Genomic DNA, 15534 nt, shown 5'->3' on the forward strand with positions numbered 1-15534 from the left:
CGGCGATGACCTACAGCCAATGAGAGACCAAGATACAGGGCAGCGGGAAGTTTGGGGAGGAGTTATATGAAACATAGTTTGCCAGTGTTGCCAAATCCGCGATTGCCGCCGGTTGTTTTTTTATGTCAGCAGGTTGAAGCGACCCCAATAAGTGATATTTAGGCCCTGGAATGTGAATTGTACCAGGAGAACCCCGCCAAAAAAATGTGTAATTTATCCCCCCAACCCGATTTTTACTGGGGGACCCCCTCGAAAGCAATTGGGCTATTTTCAGGCTAGTTTTGAGTAGTAATTGGGCGGTTTTGGTAGCTAAAACCTGTCAACCCTGCACCAGACAGAGCTGTCGGCGATTCTTCCTATTGTAAAGTCATGCAGTGTGTAATGCCGAGTTCACACTGCACGATTTTCAAACTCGTCGGATCGCCGTTGTTTTCACACTGTGCCAGTGTTGCCAAATCCGCGATTGCCGCCGGTTGTTTTTTTATGTCAGCAGGTTGAAGCGACCCCAATAAGTGATATTTAGGCCCTGGAATGTGAATTGTACCAGGAGAACCCCGCCAAAAAAATGTGTAATTTATCCCCCCAACCCGATTTTTACTGGGGGACCCCCTCGAAAGCAATTGGGCTATTTTCAGGCTAGTTTTGAGTAGTAATTGGGTGGGTTTTGTAGCGAAAACCTGGCAACCCTGCACCAGACAGAGCTGTCGGCGATTCTTCCTATTGTAAAGTCATGCAGTGTGTAACCTCCTGTCGTCGTTCCATCGTGCAGTGTGAACACAGCAACAACTGAATGCTACCCCAGATAGTCGTTCAGTGTGAAACCAACAGTGATGCGATGTCTTTGAAAATCGTGCAGTGTGAACTCGGCATTAGTTAACTAAATATCATAAGATTTTAGTCAATCTACAGTTCATTTGGCAGACTAAAATCTAACAGATTTAGTTAAATTGTAATGCATTAAACATAAATTAACCAAAAAAATTCCAAGATTATTATATACTCCTGGAGAAAACCTAATAACCTGTTCATATGAACAATATTAATATTATTATTATTATTATTGAACAAGGACATGGTCTTCTTTTCAATAAAATGCCTGTAGTTATATTTATATTCTTTAGAACAAGTTTCATATGGCATCCTTCATTATTTCAAGCAGAAATATGTATTTGTATAAATTAATTAACCTTTATTAAAGCTAGTAAAGTGATTCAGTCAAGAGCAGTGAGTGATTTCCTCTTTTGTTGTTTGATTAACATTAAGGACACAGGCAGTAGCAGGAATATTAGGCTGCTGTCACTTTAAGACCTAATGCACTGATCCAATACACTGATACACCAATATTCTCCCAACTGTTAAGACATAACCGACCGTGTTTACTTGAATACCCGCCAAAACAGACATTTTGACATAATTTTGTGCGTATTTGTCCGTTCAAGTGCAATAAGACATGAAAGAGAGCTCAATTCAGTACTCATACAATGCGATTTTCTGTGTGTGCTCCGGGTGCATGATCATAGAAAACCGTATCGAATTTGTCTGAGTAGGAGCTACATTTGAATTTGAACTTACTTTGTGAAAAAGAATGTTCTATTTAGTATGAATATGGGTAGTATGAATGAAATTCAGACATACTACATCCGCCATGTTATTACTTTCATGTAACCTACCAGCATCAGTTGCATCTCTTCACTGCCATTCATAAATCCTCTCCTATGGACTCATTAGATAGTAGAGTGTCCAGAATATGCACATCAGAATCCGGGTGGAAGTAGTAGGTCATCCGGGTTTAGCCTACTGTTTTTCGAATACTATGAATTCAGAACATACTACTCTTTTGGCTTACTGTTTTTCACATACTATATAGTAGGGAAGTATTCAATTTCAGATGCAGCATAAATGTAGCAGCTTAAAACTCACTTCCACGATACTAGGGTGATATGGGTGGTTGCCAGAGCATTGCTATGCAGTTGTTAGAGTTGCTGGTTGGTTGCTAGGTTGTCTATGATATTTCTGTCATGACTCTCAAAGAGTTTAGCATGGTAATGTACATGACAATGTTAATGTGTTTGGTCTTGGTGGAATAGATCTGCTACATTGTTGCCACGGCAGAGCAAGTACCGAGACTTGCTACTGCCAATACATTCACAGACATGCTGTTGTGAGCATGTAGGAAATGCTGCTGCTGCACATCTAACATACATGAAATCACCCCGTAGCAAATCTATACAGGTGGAGCTGGGGAAGGTGGAGGGTTTCTGTAACTGCTACAGCAAGCACTAGCCCAGCATTTGAATGTTTGAGCAGCAAGCTCATTGGCTGCTGATGCGAAAGAATCCAATTAGCTGCGCCATGTGAATAATGATGTGATTATATCAGATTGAATTAGAACCTATCGGCCTGTGCCATCTAGAGTTTCTTGACAGAACTTTGCATTTTTGTCTCTAGATATAACTCCCTCCTTTAGCAAGACCATGTTCATGATCTCCTCAACTTTTGAGCTGTGGTGCAACATTTCCAGTTCCCATTGCATATTCCCTACCATATCTGTGAGCTTCAAGGAGGAAAAGCCTAAAATTCTAAGTACAAAATGGTCTAAATTGTGCTACAATGAAAATGAAAAGAGTGACACTACGTTCACAACTTCTACCGATACATCAGAATCTGCCAGCTTGAAGGCAAGAACTAAATAAATAACTTACATTTCATCTGTTTCACGACTGGTTTGCTCGGGTCCAACCAATGCTGTAAAACAATAACAAGAGATGGAAATTATTGACTGCTCTGTACTGACAGCTAAAGATGCAAATCAGCATTTTTTATGGTAAGCACTTTGGACAAGCATTCCCACTGATGATCCCTCCCTTTTTTCTATAACAAACATTAATATTACAACATAAATTACTGGAAATAATTCAATACGGTGTTGCTGGGAGAATTTCTGCTCGACTGAAGAAACATTGTCGTACATACAGTAGGGTAAAACCCCTTGGTCAGTTGTCATGGTAACTTTGTTCAGAATCAGAATAAGGATGAAATATCTACCATGGTGACAGTGTGTTTAAGATTTGTGAGGTTCTATTTCTATTTCAAATAAATTCTGTTCTTTTGAATTTTCTATTCATCAAAAATCTTGAAATCACAGTTTCTACAAGCAGCACAACTGTTTTCAACATTGCTAATAATTAGAAATGTTTCTTGAGCAGCAAATCAGCATATTATACTGATTTCTGAAGGATCATGTGACACTGAAGACTGGAGTAATGATGCTGTAAATTCAGCTTTGATCACAGGAATAAATTACATTTTAACATATATTCAAACAGAAAACAGCTATTTTAAATTGCAATAATATTTTCACAATATTACTGTTTTTCTGTATTTTTGATAATGCAAATAAATGTAATTTTGATGAGAATAAGAACAGTAGTGTACTTGCTACTCAAGAGACAGGATTTTAAATTATTCACAAATTGTACGTGCATTTAAGTTTAATTGTGCAGTTATTAATTATTGTAAAAATGCTGCATTTTATTTACAGATGTCTCTTTGATATTGGCATACCAAATGCAATGATATTCATTTTAAAGGGGTCATATGACGTTGCTAAAAAGAACATTATGTTGTGTATTTGGTGTAATGCAATGTGTTTATGCGGTTTAAGGTTCAAAAAACTCATTATTTTCCACATACTGTACATTATTGTTTCTCCTCTATGCCCCGCCTTTTTGAAACGCATCAATTTCTACAAAGCTCATCGTTCTGAAAAGCGAGGTGTACGCTGATTGGCCAGCTATCCAGTGCATTGTGATTGGCCGAATACCTCAAGTGTGTGACAGAAATGTTACGCCCCTTAAAACACTGTCTGTGATGCCGTCTCCTGGCACGGTGGGACAAATCCAATAAAACCCATTACAAACGAGGCATAGGTGTGGGAAGGGGGGTGCTGAGGGTGCTGTAGCACCCCCTGTTTTTTTCTGTGTTTTTTTCTGTTTAACTGTTGGGAATAAAAAAAAAAAATCGGCGTGTTTATTTACACTAACTGCACCCACGAACGTGTGATTGGGCTAGTCAACAAAAGACGGTCATCAATGAGCTTCAGTGGCGTAGATGGTAAAGCGTGTGTCATACTCCTTGACGCGATCAACCCGGGTTCGAAGCTGCCTTTTGGCAAACTTTTTTTCTCCCTTTTCAAATTTTAAATCACATCAGAAAAACATTAATTTTTAATAAAAATTAAGGAAATCATCAAAAAGTTGAAAATAAAGTATCGGGTAGGTGTAGGGAGGGCTTTTGTCCCAATAAGGTGGCATCACCTCTATCATTTGGGCGGCGTTATGCAAATCTTCCCACATCGTGACGTAGACATGTGGGGGCGTGTTTAAACGAGCGGTTTTAAGAGGGCGTGGAGTCGTAACTTTTATAAAGAATATCTCTTTGGATTTGAGACTTTAATCTTTGCAACTTTACAGATCTTCTTTATGCACCAAGAGCTTGTAACACTCCAAAGAGAAAGGAAAAATTTAAATCGCATCATATGACCCCTTTAAGTATGGTTTAAGTGCTTAAACAGTATATCTGTTGAAGTTACATAAACTTTCAGGTCAGTATTCGCTTACTGAATATTGAAGCCAAAATAAATTAGAGTTGTGAATTTGTAGTTACCCTTTGTTTCTCTGGGTCCACATATCTGATGCCAAAATAATCTTTCTCCAGCAGGCTGTACTGATTACACACGTGATCCAAGAGAAACTGCCCTTTAGTGTCTCTCTGGAGAGGACAGAAAAATCAAATGAACACAAATCAAAGCCATAATCAAATTCAACTTTTTTACCTTTTTTGTAAGTCATTACATCAGATATTTAGTATCAAATTAACTAGCGAGACCGTTCTCATGAACATATCATCATATTTACTGTTGTCTGTATAAATTCATCAATTCACAACAGTGACAAAATACAATAATATAGGGAAAAAATATGACTGTCAATTTTTTTAATATTGGCTAATTTATTTATCTTTTTATTGTGCTATATTCACTCACACTCAAAAACAACCATACAGTGTAACGTTTTATTGAACAGGTTCTTTTAAAGACTCACAAGTTATCAGTCATCAGTCTGACAAATCCTTTACTGAATGAATTTCTGACTGAATCAAAATGAAGCAAGAATGTTTTGTGTTCTTAATATTTGTGAAACTTAATTCAGTACCATTACTAACTGGTTGTTCATATGTAAATGGAAATACATTTACAGTTTTTTTTTAATAAATAGTATTTGAATTTGAATAAAAAAAATGCAAACATTCAATTCAATTAAATCTTGAAAACATAAAAAAAAAAAAAAAATCTATCATTTTTAATGTATGTTAAAGTCCTGCAGGGGTGGACAGCCTTGCTGCAAACACTGGTGCACAGTGAGTGATGATGGCTTTATGGTCTGATACAGGACTATGTCTCTGCTCCACATCATTGTTTTGACCTTGCTGTTATTACATGTGACGCAGGGTGCTATAACACACTCCTGATGAGTGAAATACATCTCACTGAGAGCAAGGTCTCAGTACCACCACAGAGTGACTCTATGGGCTGGACGTTCTGCTCTAACAGTACAGTATGTGAAGAAAAACATCAACATCATTTTCTTAAAGCTTCAGTCTCTAAATATTAATGACTACAAAACAAACACGTCTCTTTATGCACATTTTTAATGTGAAATGTAGATCAAGCTCTACATTGGACAGAATTAAGAAGAGATTTATCATATCATTACATTTCTCTTACAATGATAGAAAGAACTTGATTTTTGAATAGAAAGAATTTGATTATACATCTGCATTAGTTATTAGTTTGTTGCCACAATTCTAGAGTGTTATTTCTGGTTTCTAGAGTGTTGCTATGTGGTTGCTAAAGTGTTCTGAGAGTAATAATCACTCAGAACACTTTAGCAACTGCATAGCAACACCCTAGAAACCACACATAACACCCTAGAATTGTGGCACCACACCAACAATCACTCAGAATACCTTAGTAACCACACAGCAGCACCCTAGAAACCATTAATAATACCCTACAATAGTGACCTGTGATTGTTGGTGTGTTGCTATATGATTGTTAAGGTGTTGCTATGCGGTTGCTAAGGTGTTCTGAATGATTGTTGGTGTGTTGCCACTATTGTAGTGTGTTATTTCTGGTTTCTAGGGTGTTGCTATTCAGTTGCTAAGGTGTTCTGAGTGATTGTTGGTGTGTTGCGACTATTGTACTGTAGTTTGTTGTTTGTGGTTTCTATGGTGCTGCTATGCGGTTGCTAAGGTGTTCTGAGGGATTGTTGGTGGGATGCCACTATTGTTAGGTGTTGTTAGTGGTTTCTAGGGTGTTGCTATGCGGTTGCTAAGGTGTTCTGAGTGATAATTAAATTGTTGCCACTATTGTAGGGTGTTATTTGTGGTTTCTAGGGTGTTGCTATGTGGTTGCTAAGGTGTTCTGAGTGGTTATTCATTTGTTGCCACTATTGTAGGGTGTTATTTGTGGTTTCTAGGGTGTTGCTATGTGGTTGCTAAGGTGTTCTGAGTGGTTATTCATTTGTTGCCACTATTGTAGGGTGTTATTTGTGGTTTCTAGGGTGTTGCTATGTGGTTGCTAAGGTGTTCTGAGTGGTTATTCATTTGTTGCCACTATTGTAGGGTGTTATTTGTGGTTTCTAGGGTGTTGCTGTGTTGTTGCTAAGGTGTTCTGAGTGGTTATTAATTTGTTGCCACTATTGTAGGGTGTTATTTGTGGTTTCTATGGTGTTGTTATGTTGTTGCTAAGGTGTTCTGAATGACTGTTGGTGTATTGCCACATGATAAGTTGTTGTTTGTGGTTTCTAGGGTGTTGCTATGCGTTGCTAAGGTGTTCTGAGTGATAATTAATTTGTTGCCACTATTGTAGGGTGGTATTTGTGGTATCTAGGGTGTTGCTATGTGGTTGCTAAGATGTTCTGAGTGATTGTAGGTGTGTTGCCACACGATAAGTTGTTGTTTGTGGTTTCTAGGGTGTTGCTATGCGGTTGTTGAGATGTTCAGAGTGGTTGTTAGTTTGTTGCCAATGTAATAATGTAGGGTGTTATTTGTGGTTTCTAGTGTGTTGTATCATCGTCTGAGAAATTAACTCACTAGTCAAGACTTACGCAAAACCTTAGTTACTTTGTCACACGTCTGTTCGAACCACAATAGATCTGTTGGTGGTGCAGGTGGTGGAGTAATAACTTCCGCTTATCAATCAGTTTTGAGATTTTTGTCAGGTTTTAGGGTAATTAATGTCAGATTATTGCTGTAAATAATGAACACAATAACGGAAGACTGTCAGTTTTTGTTCTCTTTTGTTTTGCTTTATTTACAGCAGCCACTCTTCAAAAACTGTACTTTCATTCTCTTGACAAATTAAAAGATGTAAAATGAGATTTGTATGAAACTCCATATGTCAAACTAATAAGAAACTATGCTTTATTCCACAGGTTTACCAATGTTACAAATGTTTGTTGGATGTATGGTTTTGGGAAACAGTGAATCATTAAACTACGTTTAGAAATGTTAAATGTTATGGTTTGTTTAAATGCTAATCCTATATACAGTATGAGCACTAGTAATAGTGATGCTTGCTTTGACAAACACCTACAATGAATGAGCATGCATGCATGATGGAGGCGGGATGGGGGAGCGATGATCAATTCGTAAGGAGTTTAAAAAGATGGTGTGGAAGACAAGTTTAAGCACAAAGCAACCACGCTTCATTGCTGCTCTTTCTTTAACTCTCCACCTTCCAAAATCCCTCCGAGATTCACTTAGCATTAGCAATGCCTCTGTCAGCAGCTCTAGTCTGAACAAACAGAGTCTAGGACCATGAAAGCTTTGCCCTAGATAAAATGCTCAGTAATTAATACCCATGCCATATCAATTATGAGTGTCTCCCTTAGAACTAAACGTCTAATGTTTGCTAATCCAGAGGTCGCAAGGATCCGTTCATATCATTAAGCAGAGGACAAAACAGGGAAGAGTGTGAATTAGTGGGAGATTTATGTGAGCAGGAAAATCTGAAGAAAATAAGAAAATCAAAGTAGCAAAAAAAAAGAAAAGAATATAGAAGATAATGGAAAAGGCAGATGTTAGCATTTTACAACATGCAAACGTGCCTCATTTGAGCAGCTGACAAATCCTCTGTCGATTACCATTAACCCCTCATTTTCTCAGAATGGTTTAGTCTGTCCTTGGCCCAAATATATAGGAAGGATTGGTCAATGTTAAAGGCTTGGGGGTATGGTGACGTATATACGTATATATAGGCAATCTTACAGGGCCTAATTTATAATTCAGGATTCACAAAATGTCTGGATTGCAACGAGAATCTCTACAGATTTTAAACCTAATAAGTGAGGATGCCGTTCAGAAGACTACACATGGAATAAAGTGTCATCATTAAAATTAAAATAATGTCCGTCTGCCAACTTAAAGGGGTCCTATTGTGCCTTTTTATTAAGTCTTGATTTAGTTTTTGGGGTGTACTAGAAAAGGTTTTCATTCTTGATTGTTCCAAAAACGCATTACTTTTCACATATTTTACATTATTGCAGCACCTCTTTTCCCAGTCTGTTTCAAACGACCTGGGGTGCGTGCATTTCCCAAAAGCATTGTTAGCTAACTATGTTCACAAATTCCACTGGACTCTCTTGGTAACGACGGAACTTGCAACCATAGTTGCTTTTGGGAAATGCACCCCAGTTTATTTCCCGTTTCGATGAAACCCCTCCTTCCGAAATACAAAATGTGCTCTGATTGGTTAGCTGGCCCAGTGTGTTGTGATTGAAAATGACACGTCCCTTACCATAACAGTGAGTTTTATCTGCTTAGCTGTAAATATTAACGATGGTGTCAATTTTGCCATACCAATTCGAGGCCGATTCAGATGCTGAGAATGTTTATGAACAAAAGGATTGTACAGAACCTTTGCCAGGACAGATTTTACAGGGCGTTTCAGAGTGGGTTTTTTAAATTTTTTTTACAGTCTACGGTCTCCAGCACAGCTCTACCAGGCCTCGCCCCCTTTTCAGTGAAGCACGCTTTAGTCCGAGCGAGCCGTTTGTTGTAGTTCTTGAAAAGTGTTTTCTCTTAAAGAGAATTTCTCCTTTTAGAGTGTGCTTTGAGCTTTGTAACCTTGCAGATCTTTTTATGCTCAAACAGCAACATTACACACTAACTAAAGTTGAAAAAGTGACAAAGCATGATAGGACCCCTTTAACATGTTAAATTAGTGTGATTAACTTGGGGTGGGGGGGAACGCTAAAAAATGATGCAATTAAATGGATAGATCAGCCAAAAATGATAGCCCCCCATGTTATTCTAAAATCTTATGAGTAGAACACAAAAGATGTTTTGAAAAATGTTCCTGTTGTTTTTATCTATACAATTAAAGTCAATGGGGTCCAAAAGATTCTAGCTCCAAAAAAGGACATGACAGCATAAAATTTAGTTTTCAAGTTTTCAAGTGCAGCATTAGTGATTTTTTTTTAAATTGTCAATAGAGATGCATATTTTTTTTTGTTTTGTCTATTGTCAATAGAGATGCATGCACACAACTCACACAGAAGTCCCTTTCAAAGCAAGTAACTTTCTGTTGGTCACCACAGCAAATTCGCTTGTCCAGCTCCTTCCTGATCACATAAATTCACAATTTAAATGCCTGGATTTCACCTGTAAAATTTTTCTGAATGATAGTAAAAGTGATCACACCTTTCTGAAGCAATTTGTATATGTATGTCCTGCAAAATTTAAGCAGTTATCTCAAGTCAAATCAATGATCAACTCGTGTATACCGAGGCCAAACATCAAACCTCATTGGTTTTTGCATGTCACATGACTTAACATCATGACGTCATGGCACAAGCACCAAGCAATGATGCCATCGTGTCATTTTTAGAACTTGAACATTTTGGACCCCATTGACTTTTATTGTATGGAGAAAAACAGTTGAAATGTTCATTAAATATCCAGTCCCTCCAGGATTTTGCGATTCTGCGATCGCTGAATTTATCGCTGAAAAACTTGCAATTTTTGCAAGAGCTCGCAAATTTTCATAATTGCCGCAGATTTTCTGCTGATTTTGGGCTTAGACGTGTCCCGTGACGTCATCGCAACATGCATTCAGTCAAAGAAAGGTTGTTTCTCGGTTCCAAAAATGGAATGAACAGCCTTGCGTTATCATCATGACCAATTTACAAGAGCTACATTGGACAAACGAACCGAAAGCGGAACGAATCCACGCTACTCGTTTGGGCTACGCAGCGCAGACCGTTTATCTGCTCAGGCCGGAGCCGCGGGCTGATCTCAATCACGCGAGACAGTTATACACAGCGCTGGGAGATACAGTAAAGAAAGCAGTCGAATTCACCATGGATTTAACAGTAAAACTACAGGAACAACTTGTGGCAGAAATGGTCTAATGTGTTTTTAAATGCTTCACACAACTTTTCCCAGCACTTCAAAGCTTTAAGTATTACAGAATTTTAAAGTTATTTTGAATGTGATGACATTATTTGTTCATCCTTCATAGGTTGCCCCCATTTATAAAGCTAAAAGTTTCATAATGTAGGAAAGCAAACACTTATTTCAAAATAAAAAAGACATTAAATTACCACTAGTAGATGGCTGCAGAGAAGTACTGATAGGCTTATTAGCCATTTCCACTCCCTAATATATATATTTTTGTATTTATTAAATTATATTTAGACATTTTGAATGACAGTAATACAATAAATGTTATCTGCATCTCAACTACCCAGACAGCACAAGAACATCTGTAAGACGTGTTTTCTGTCAGGTGCTGGTGCCACCTCCTGTAGAACTTAATGGCACTGGTGCTGGTTTCCTCAAATGTTAGTCTGGAGCCCTACAATGGTTCTCGAAGTCAGAAAGGTCATAACAATGTTAGAAGAATGTTGTCTGTGGCATATTTTCACTGCAAAACTATAAGAAATGCCGCAAATATCACTGCAAATTTTGAGAAAAGCCGCAGCAAAATCAGTCATTTTAGGCCGCAAAAATCTGAAAAAAGTCCCGCGAATTCCTGGAGGGACTATTTAGAGAACTTAACCCATTGTGTCACATGACAAGCATGACGCGTCGCCATGGAAACAATAAGGCGATACATTCTAAAATAACGGTCGCCTTTCTGTCAGGTGCTGGTGCCACCTCCTGTAGAACTTAATGGCACTGGTGCTGGTTTCCTCAAATGTTAGTCTGGAGCCCTACAATGGTTCTCGAAGTCAGAAAGGTCATAACAATGTTAGAAGAATGTTGTCTGTGGCATATTTTCACTGCAAAACTATAAGAAATGCCGCAAATATCACTGCAAATTTTGAGAAAAGCCGCAGCAAAATCAGTCATTTTAGTCCGCAAAAATCAGAAAAAAGTCCCGCGAAATCCTGGAGGGACTGAATATCTTCTTTTGGCTGCACTAATCATGGCCTCTGAGCTGTATGTAAATGTATTAATAAGGAATTTTACTACCATCTGAGATATTCAAGCTTGAAGTACCACCATGAACTGCTTCTTATTGGACATATTGTCTAAATAAAAATTAGATGCTCATTGCGCGAGATGCTAAAAAACATAGTGACGCCGATGTCACAGACATTTCACACTGCAGATTCTGAATCCATTTAACAGTTCTCCAGTATTGTTCTGGATCTGACCCTGATGACCTGCGCAACACTTATGGCTATAATGGGAGCAATCTAATCTTGAAACCATAGAAGCATTTCTCTGTTCATCCTCTAATCCCTGAGCAAAGGAAAGTGGATTATGCCGACAACAGGTCTGAAGTGAAACTGACCTGGTGTGGTAAGACGAAGTCTTTCTTCTGTTTTACTGTCTATATCTCATGCTCAGTACATAACTAAAGATCTAAACATATTCTGAATATCACATCTTCATTTCTTCATCAGTTCCTACATCTGTCTAGTGTTTTGAAGGAAAAACGTATACTTTCATGTCCTTGATGAATTTTTTCCTCTTTTCATGATTTATAACTAAAATGTACTGTGCAACATCCATGTGCACTGATTTACATTACATTTGATTGTTATTTTTGATTATGCATGTAGACCTGCAGTCTGAAAATGTCATTGGCTGTATGAATAATTTGTGAGGTGACATTCTGCTTGCAATGCATAAAGCAATTCCTGCATCAGAAAATATCACAATTATTAGTGAGTGCAAATCTGGACAGAATGTGACCAGTTTAAACATGTAGTGATGTCACAACTGCACGAAAAACAGTGTCATTAAGGATGTTAAAAGGTTAAACATGTCGAGTTGAATACAGAAACTAATTGGTAGAAGAACATTTAGGAGGAGGTACAGATGCCAAAGTGAGTGACTCACTATTTCTAACTGATCCGCTGTGATGATGGAATCATTCAAGACAATTAAAGTCACGTCATGCTAGAAAAATGGCCAAACGTTGTCCTATTTATTGCAAACCTTCAATGATTCAATTGAGAAATTGAATTGATTATTGATTAAACCTTGCATTTTAAGAGTAAATGTTAATTAATGTTGCTTATGAAGACAACAGGATGCTGAAGATGGCAAATGTGGTACTTTTGTTCTCAAAATGAATGAGTCTGTATTCGTAACAATCACAACTGATTGTGGCTGCATCATAAAACATTTATTCATTTTACACGGACAGCTTGAGTGAATTTTCTTGTTGTTCTGGGTTCCCTTGTGAAAATGAGGTACACGTTAGCATACTTTTAAAAAGAATACTTATTATGGAAATAATACACTTTTAAAAAACATATAAGCTTTGAGTGTGAACAGAATATAATATTTTTCAGAACATATAAGCAAATTAATTGCAATTAAATGAAAATGTATTACAGTTTAAATTTTCATTAAATGCAATTAGTTTTAGCAACTTTTTGACCCACCTTACATCACACACACACACACACACACACACATATATATATATATATATTATTTAGGTAAGAGCAGTGAGTGATTTTCTCTTAGTCTTTTGTTCATGGCCCCAAATATTGCAAGCTGTAGCGATATGCATGTTGCGGTATGTACATTTGCGATACTTCGATAATTTCGATATATTGCACAGCCCTAATATATATAAATTAGGGCTGTCAAAAAAAATTCGAATTTCGAATATTCGTCGAATTAAAAAAAAAAAATCCACAGGTCTGCGTCCGTTAGCCTATTCAGTTGAACCCACTAGATGCGGTGCTGCTACGTTGTTCATTCAATATATAGCAGAAAACGAGAGCATCAGTGTGGCGAAGATGCTGTTTACGGCGAAACTGAAACCAAGCCGTTCACACAGAACGCATATTTATCACATTTTCTAGAGGGACATCTATCAGCGTTGCACTCTCGTCTCGCACAAGAGAGCGGCATGTTTAGAAAGCCATGTAAAATTAATGCAAGTTCAACTTTTTAAAAACATGTCTCCAGACTTTATGGCGGTTTTCCCCTCCCACTGTATCTCATGTTTTTAAATGAAGAAAGTAGCCTACTTTTGTGATTGGTTTTCGGTCCTTTGTATTAAACTATACATACATGCATGGTGCTGTTTTTTTTTTCTAATTGTTTAAGCAACTTTATTAATTATATATGGTTTATAAACATTATTTTAAACATTATGCACTTTTTTCAAAGATAGTCGTGTTATTTTATTACGCTTTGAAGAAACGTGCATAATATTTTGCTCGATGCGCCCTCTTGTGGCCTCAGGAGAGAAGCCAAAAGCTTTTTTTCCCCCTAACTGAAATTATGCATTTTAAATTCGAATAGAATTTGATTTTTGATGATATTTAAGTGGAAAATTTTACTTGAGTTTTTCAGTCATTTTGACAGCCCTAATATATATATCCCTGGAAGTAAACTATTTGTGAAATATTAGTTAGTAGTTGAATGGGCTGTTCTGTGGAGTGTAATATGCTTTCATTCCAGCAGAAGTGCTGTGAGTGACAGATATGAGTGTGTATCAGTGTGTGTTTGTGCGTTTAACGGGTCATATATCCCCAATGGCCAAACATGCTGTTGTCTCTTAAAATATCTATCATCACACACCACACACTGTCACTGCACTGCCTCAGGCTACTGATGTACAAACAGAATGGGAGGACACTTCGACACACACACACACACACACACACACACACACAAACACACACATGCTTACTAACTAAATAAGGACGTCATAGAAAAATAAAGAAAGAAAATACTAATTTTATTTTTAAATATTAATAAATATAATTACTATAGACTAAACCTACCTCTAGCCCTAAAAAAAAAAATAAAAAATTAAGAGCATTTTTAGAATCAAAAAGATATTTATTTTATGTATTAATCATTTTTTCAATTTCCCCAAAGTTCCATATTTTAAAAAAGAAATGTGTTTGAGCAAAAGAACAAGAACTGATTTACAGAGCATTGAAAAAAAAAAAAAACAGTGTTGCATTCTGGGCACAGACGTACACACTGTCTATGAAGCGCAGTGGTTAGTACATATGCACTGCACATCACTAACACATCATTCACCACCAGAGCAATGACGTCATTCATTTACACCCCTCCTGATCCCCCCCCCCTCCTCCTCCTCCTCCTGTTTTATGATCTGTTCTTTCTTCAGTCATTCTTGCAAAAAAAAATCTCATCAAAGGACATGGAGGAGGAGGATAAGAATAGCATGAGCACTATTTATAGTCTTCACCACAACACCACCTTCTCTCCTTCTTGCTCTCTGGACATTTATTGATGAAGAGGGAATGAGAGAGGATGAGAGATACATTTCTGCAGATGGGGCAATTTGCATTTGGTCTAATACAAAAATAGCAATGTTTAATCAGTGATGACACCGCTGCATTTTTTAGTGTGCTACATTAGTGTGACTAAAGCTACGGCACGCTGACACCTTCATAACACTTACCCTTAAAACACTGCAGGTATCAGATGGTAAAGCCATGGTGCTTTGATATATATCATGAGTTCTGAATGATTACTATTTTCATACTCCGAAAATCATTCATAGGACACCATGGTATCTCCACAAACCATGGCAATATCACAGTACTTCCTTGTTACTATATATCTGGTTTACTTTTCGTTTACTGTTTTAATTGGTAGATGTCACAAATTCTTGTTTGTTTTCAATTTGAAGTTTAGTTTCATTTATACTTTAAGAATTCCTTTTCAATTATTTTCTTTTAACTTTTCTAATGAAGCTAGCCAAAATACTCCCGTTTTACTCCCATGAAGTTCTCTAATTCACTAGTGTTTCTGGTTTACCTTCTCTATAATGGTTTCATTCACCTTGTTTGATACAGTGTTATTTTAGTATTATTTATATAGTGCTTTTGTAATTTATATTAGTTGTTTTTATATTTCAGAAAAAAAATATGTTTTTAATAGTTTAATTAATGATAATAACCCTCTTTGATAGTGAAGTTACAGCTGAAAAACCTAGTGAAACCATTCAATATA

The 15534-nt window shown here is 37.1% G+C and overlaps 1 protein-coding gene across 2 annotated transcripts in view; it reads right to left on the reverse strand.

The window, feature by feature from the left end:
• LOC107678471 (FERM domain-containing protein 3-like) overlaps nucleotides 1-15534 on the reverse strand; it is a 63433-nt gene that overhangs the window by 40673 nt on the left and 7226 nt on the right. For both annotated transcript variants that reach the window (XM_016473748.1, XM_016473747.1), the window contains exons 2-3: nucleotides 4666-4770; nucleotides 2703-2745 (exon numbers count right to left, since the gene is read on the reverse strand). In XM_016473748.1, the coding sequence (XP_016329234.1) occupies nucleotides 2703-2745; nucleotides 4666-4770 (148 nt within the window). The remainder of the gene's footprint in view (nucleotides 1-2702; nucleotides 2746-4665; nucleotides 4771-15534) is intronic.

This window comes from Sinocyclocheilus anshuiensis, unplaced genomic scaffold, assembly GCF_001515605.1.
Source record: "Sinocyclocheilus anshuiensis isolate Anshui unplaced genomic scaffold, SAMN03320099.WGS_v1.1 scaffold112, whole genome shotgun sequence".
Classification (NCBI taxonomy): Eukaryota; Metazoa; Chordata; class Actinopteri; order Cypriniformes; family Cyprinidae; genus Sinocyclocheilus; species Sinocyclocheilus anshuiensis.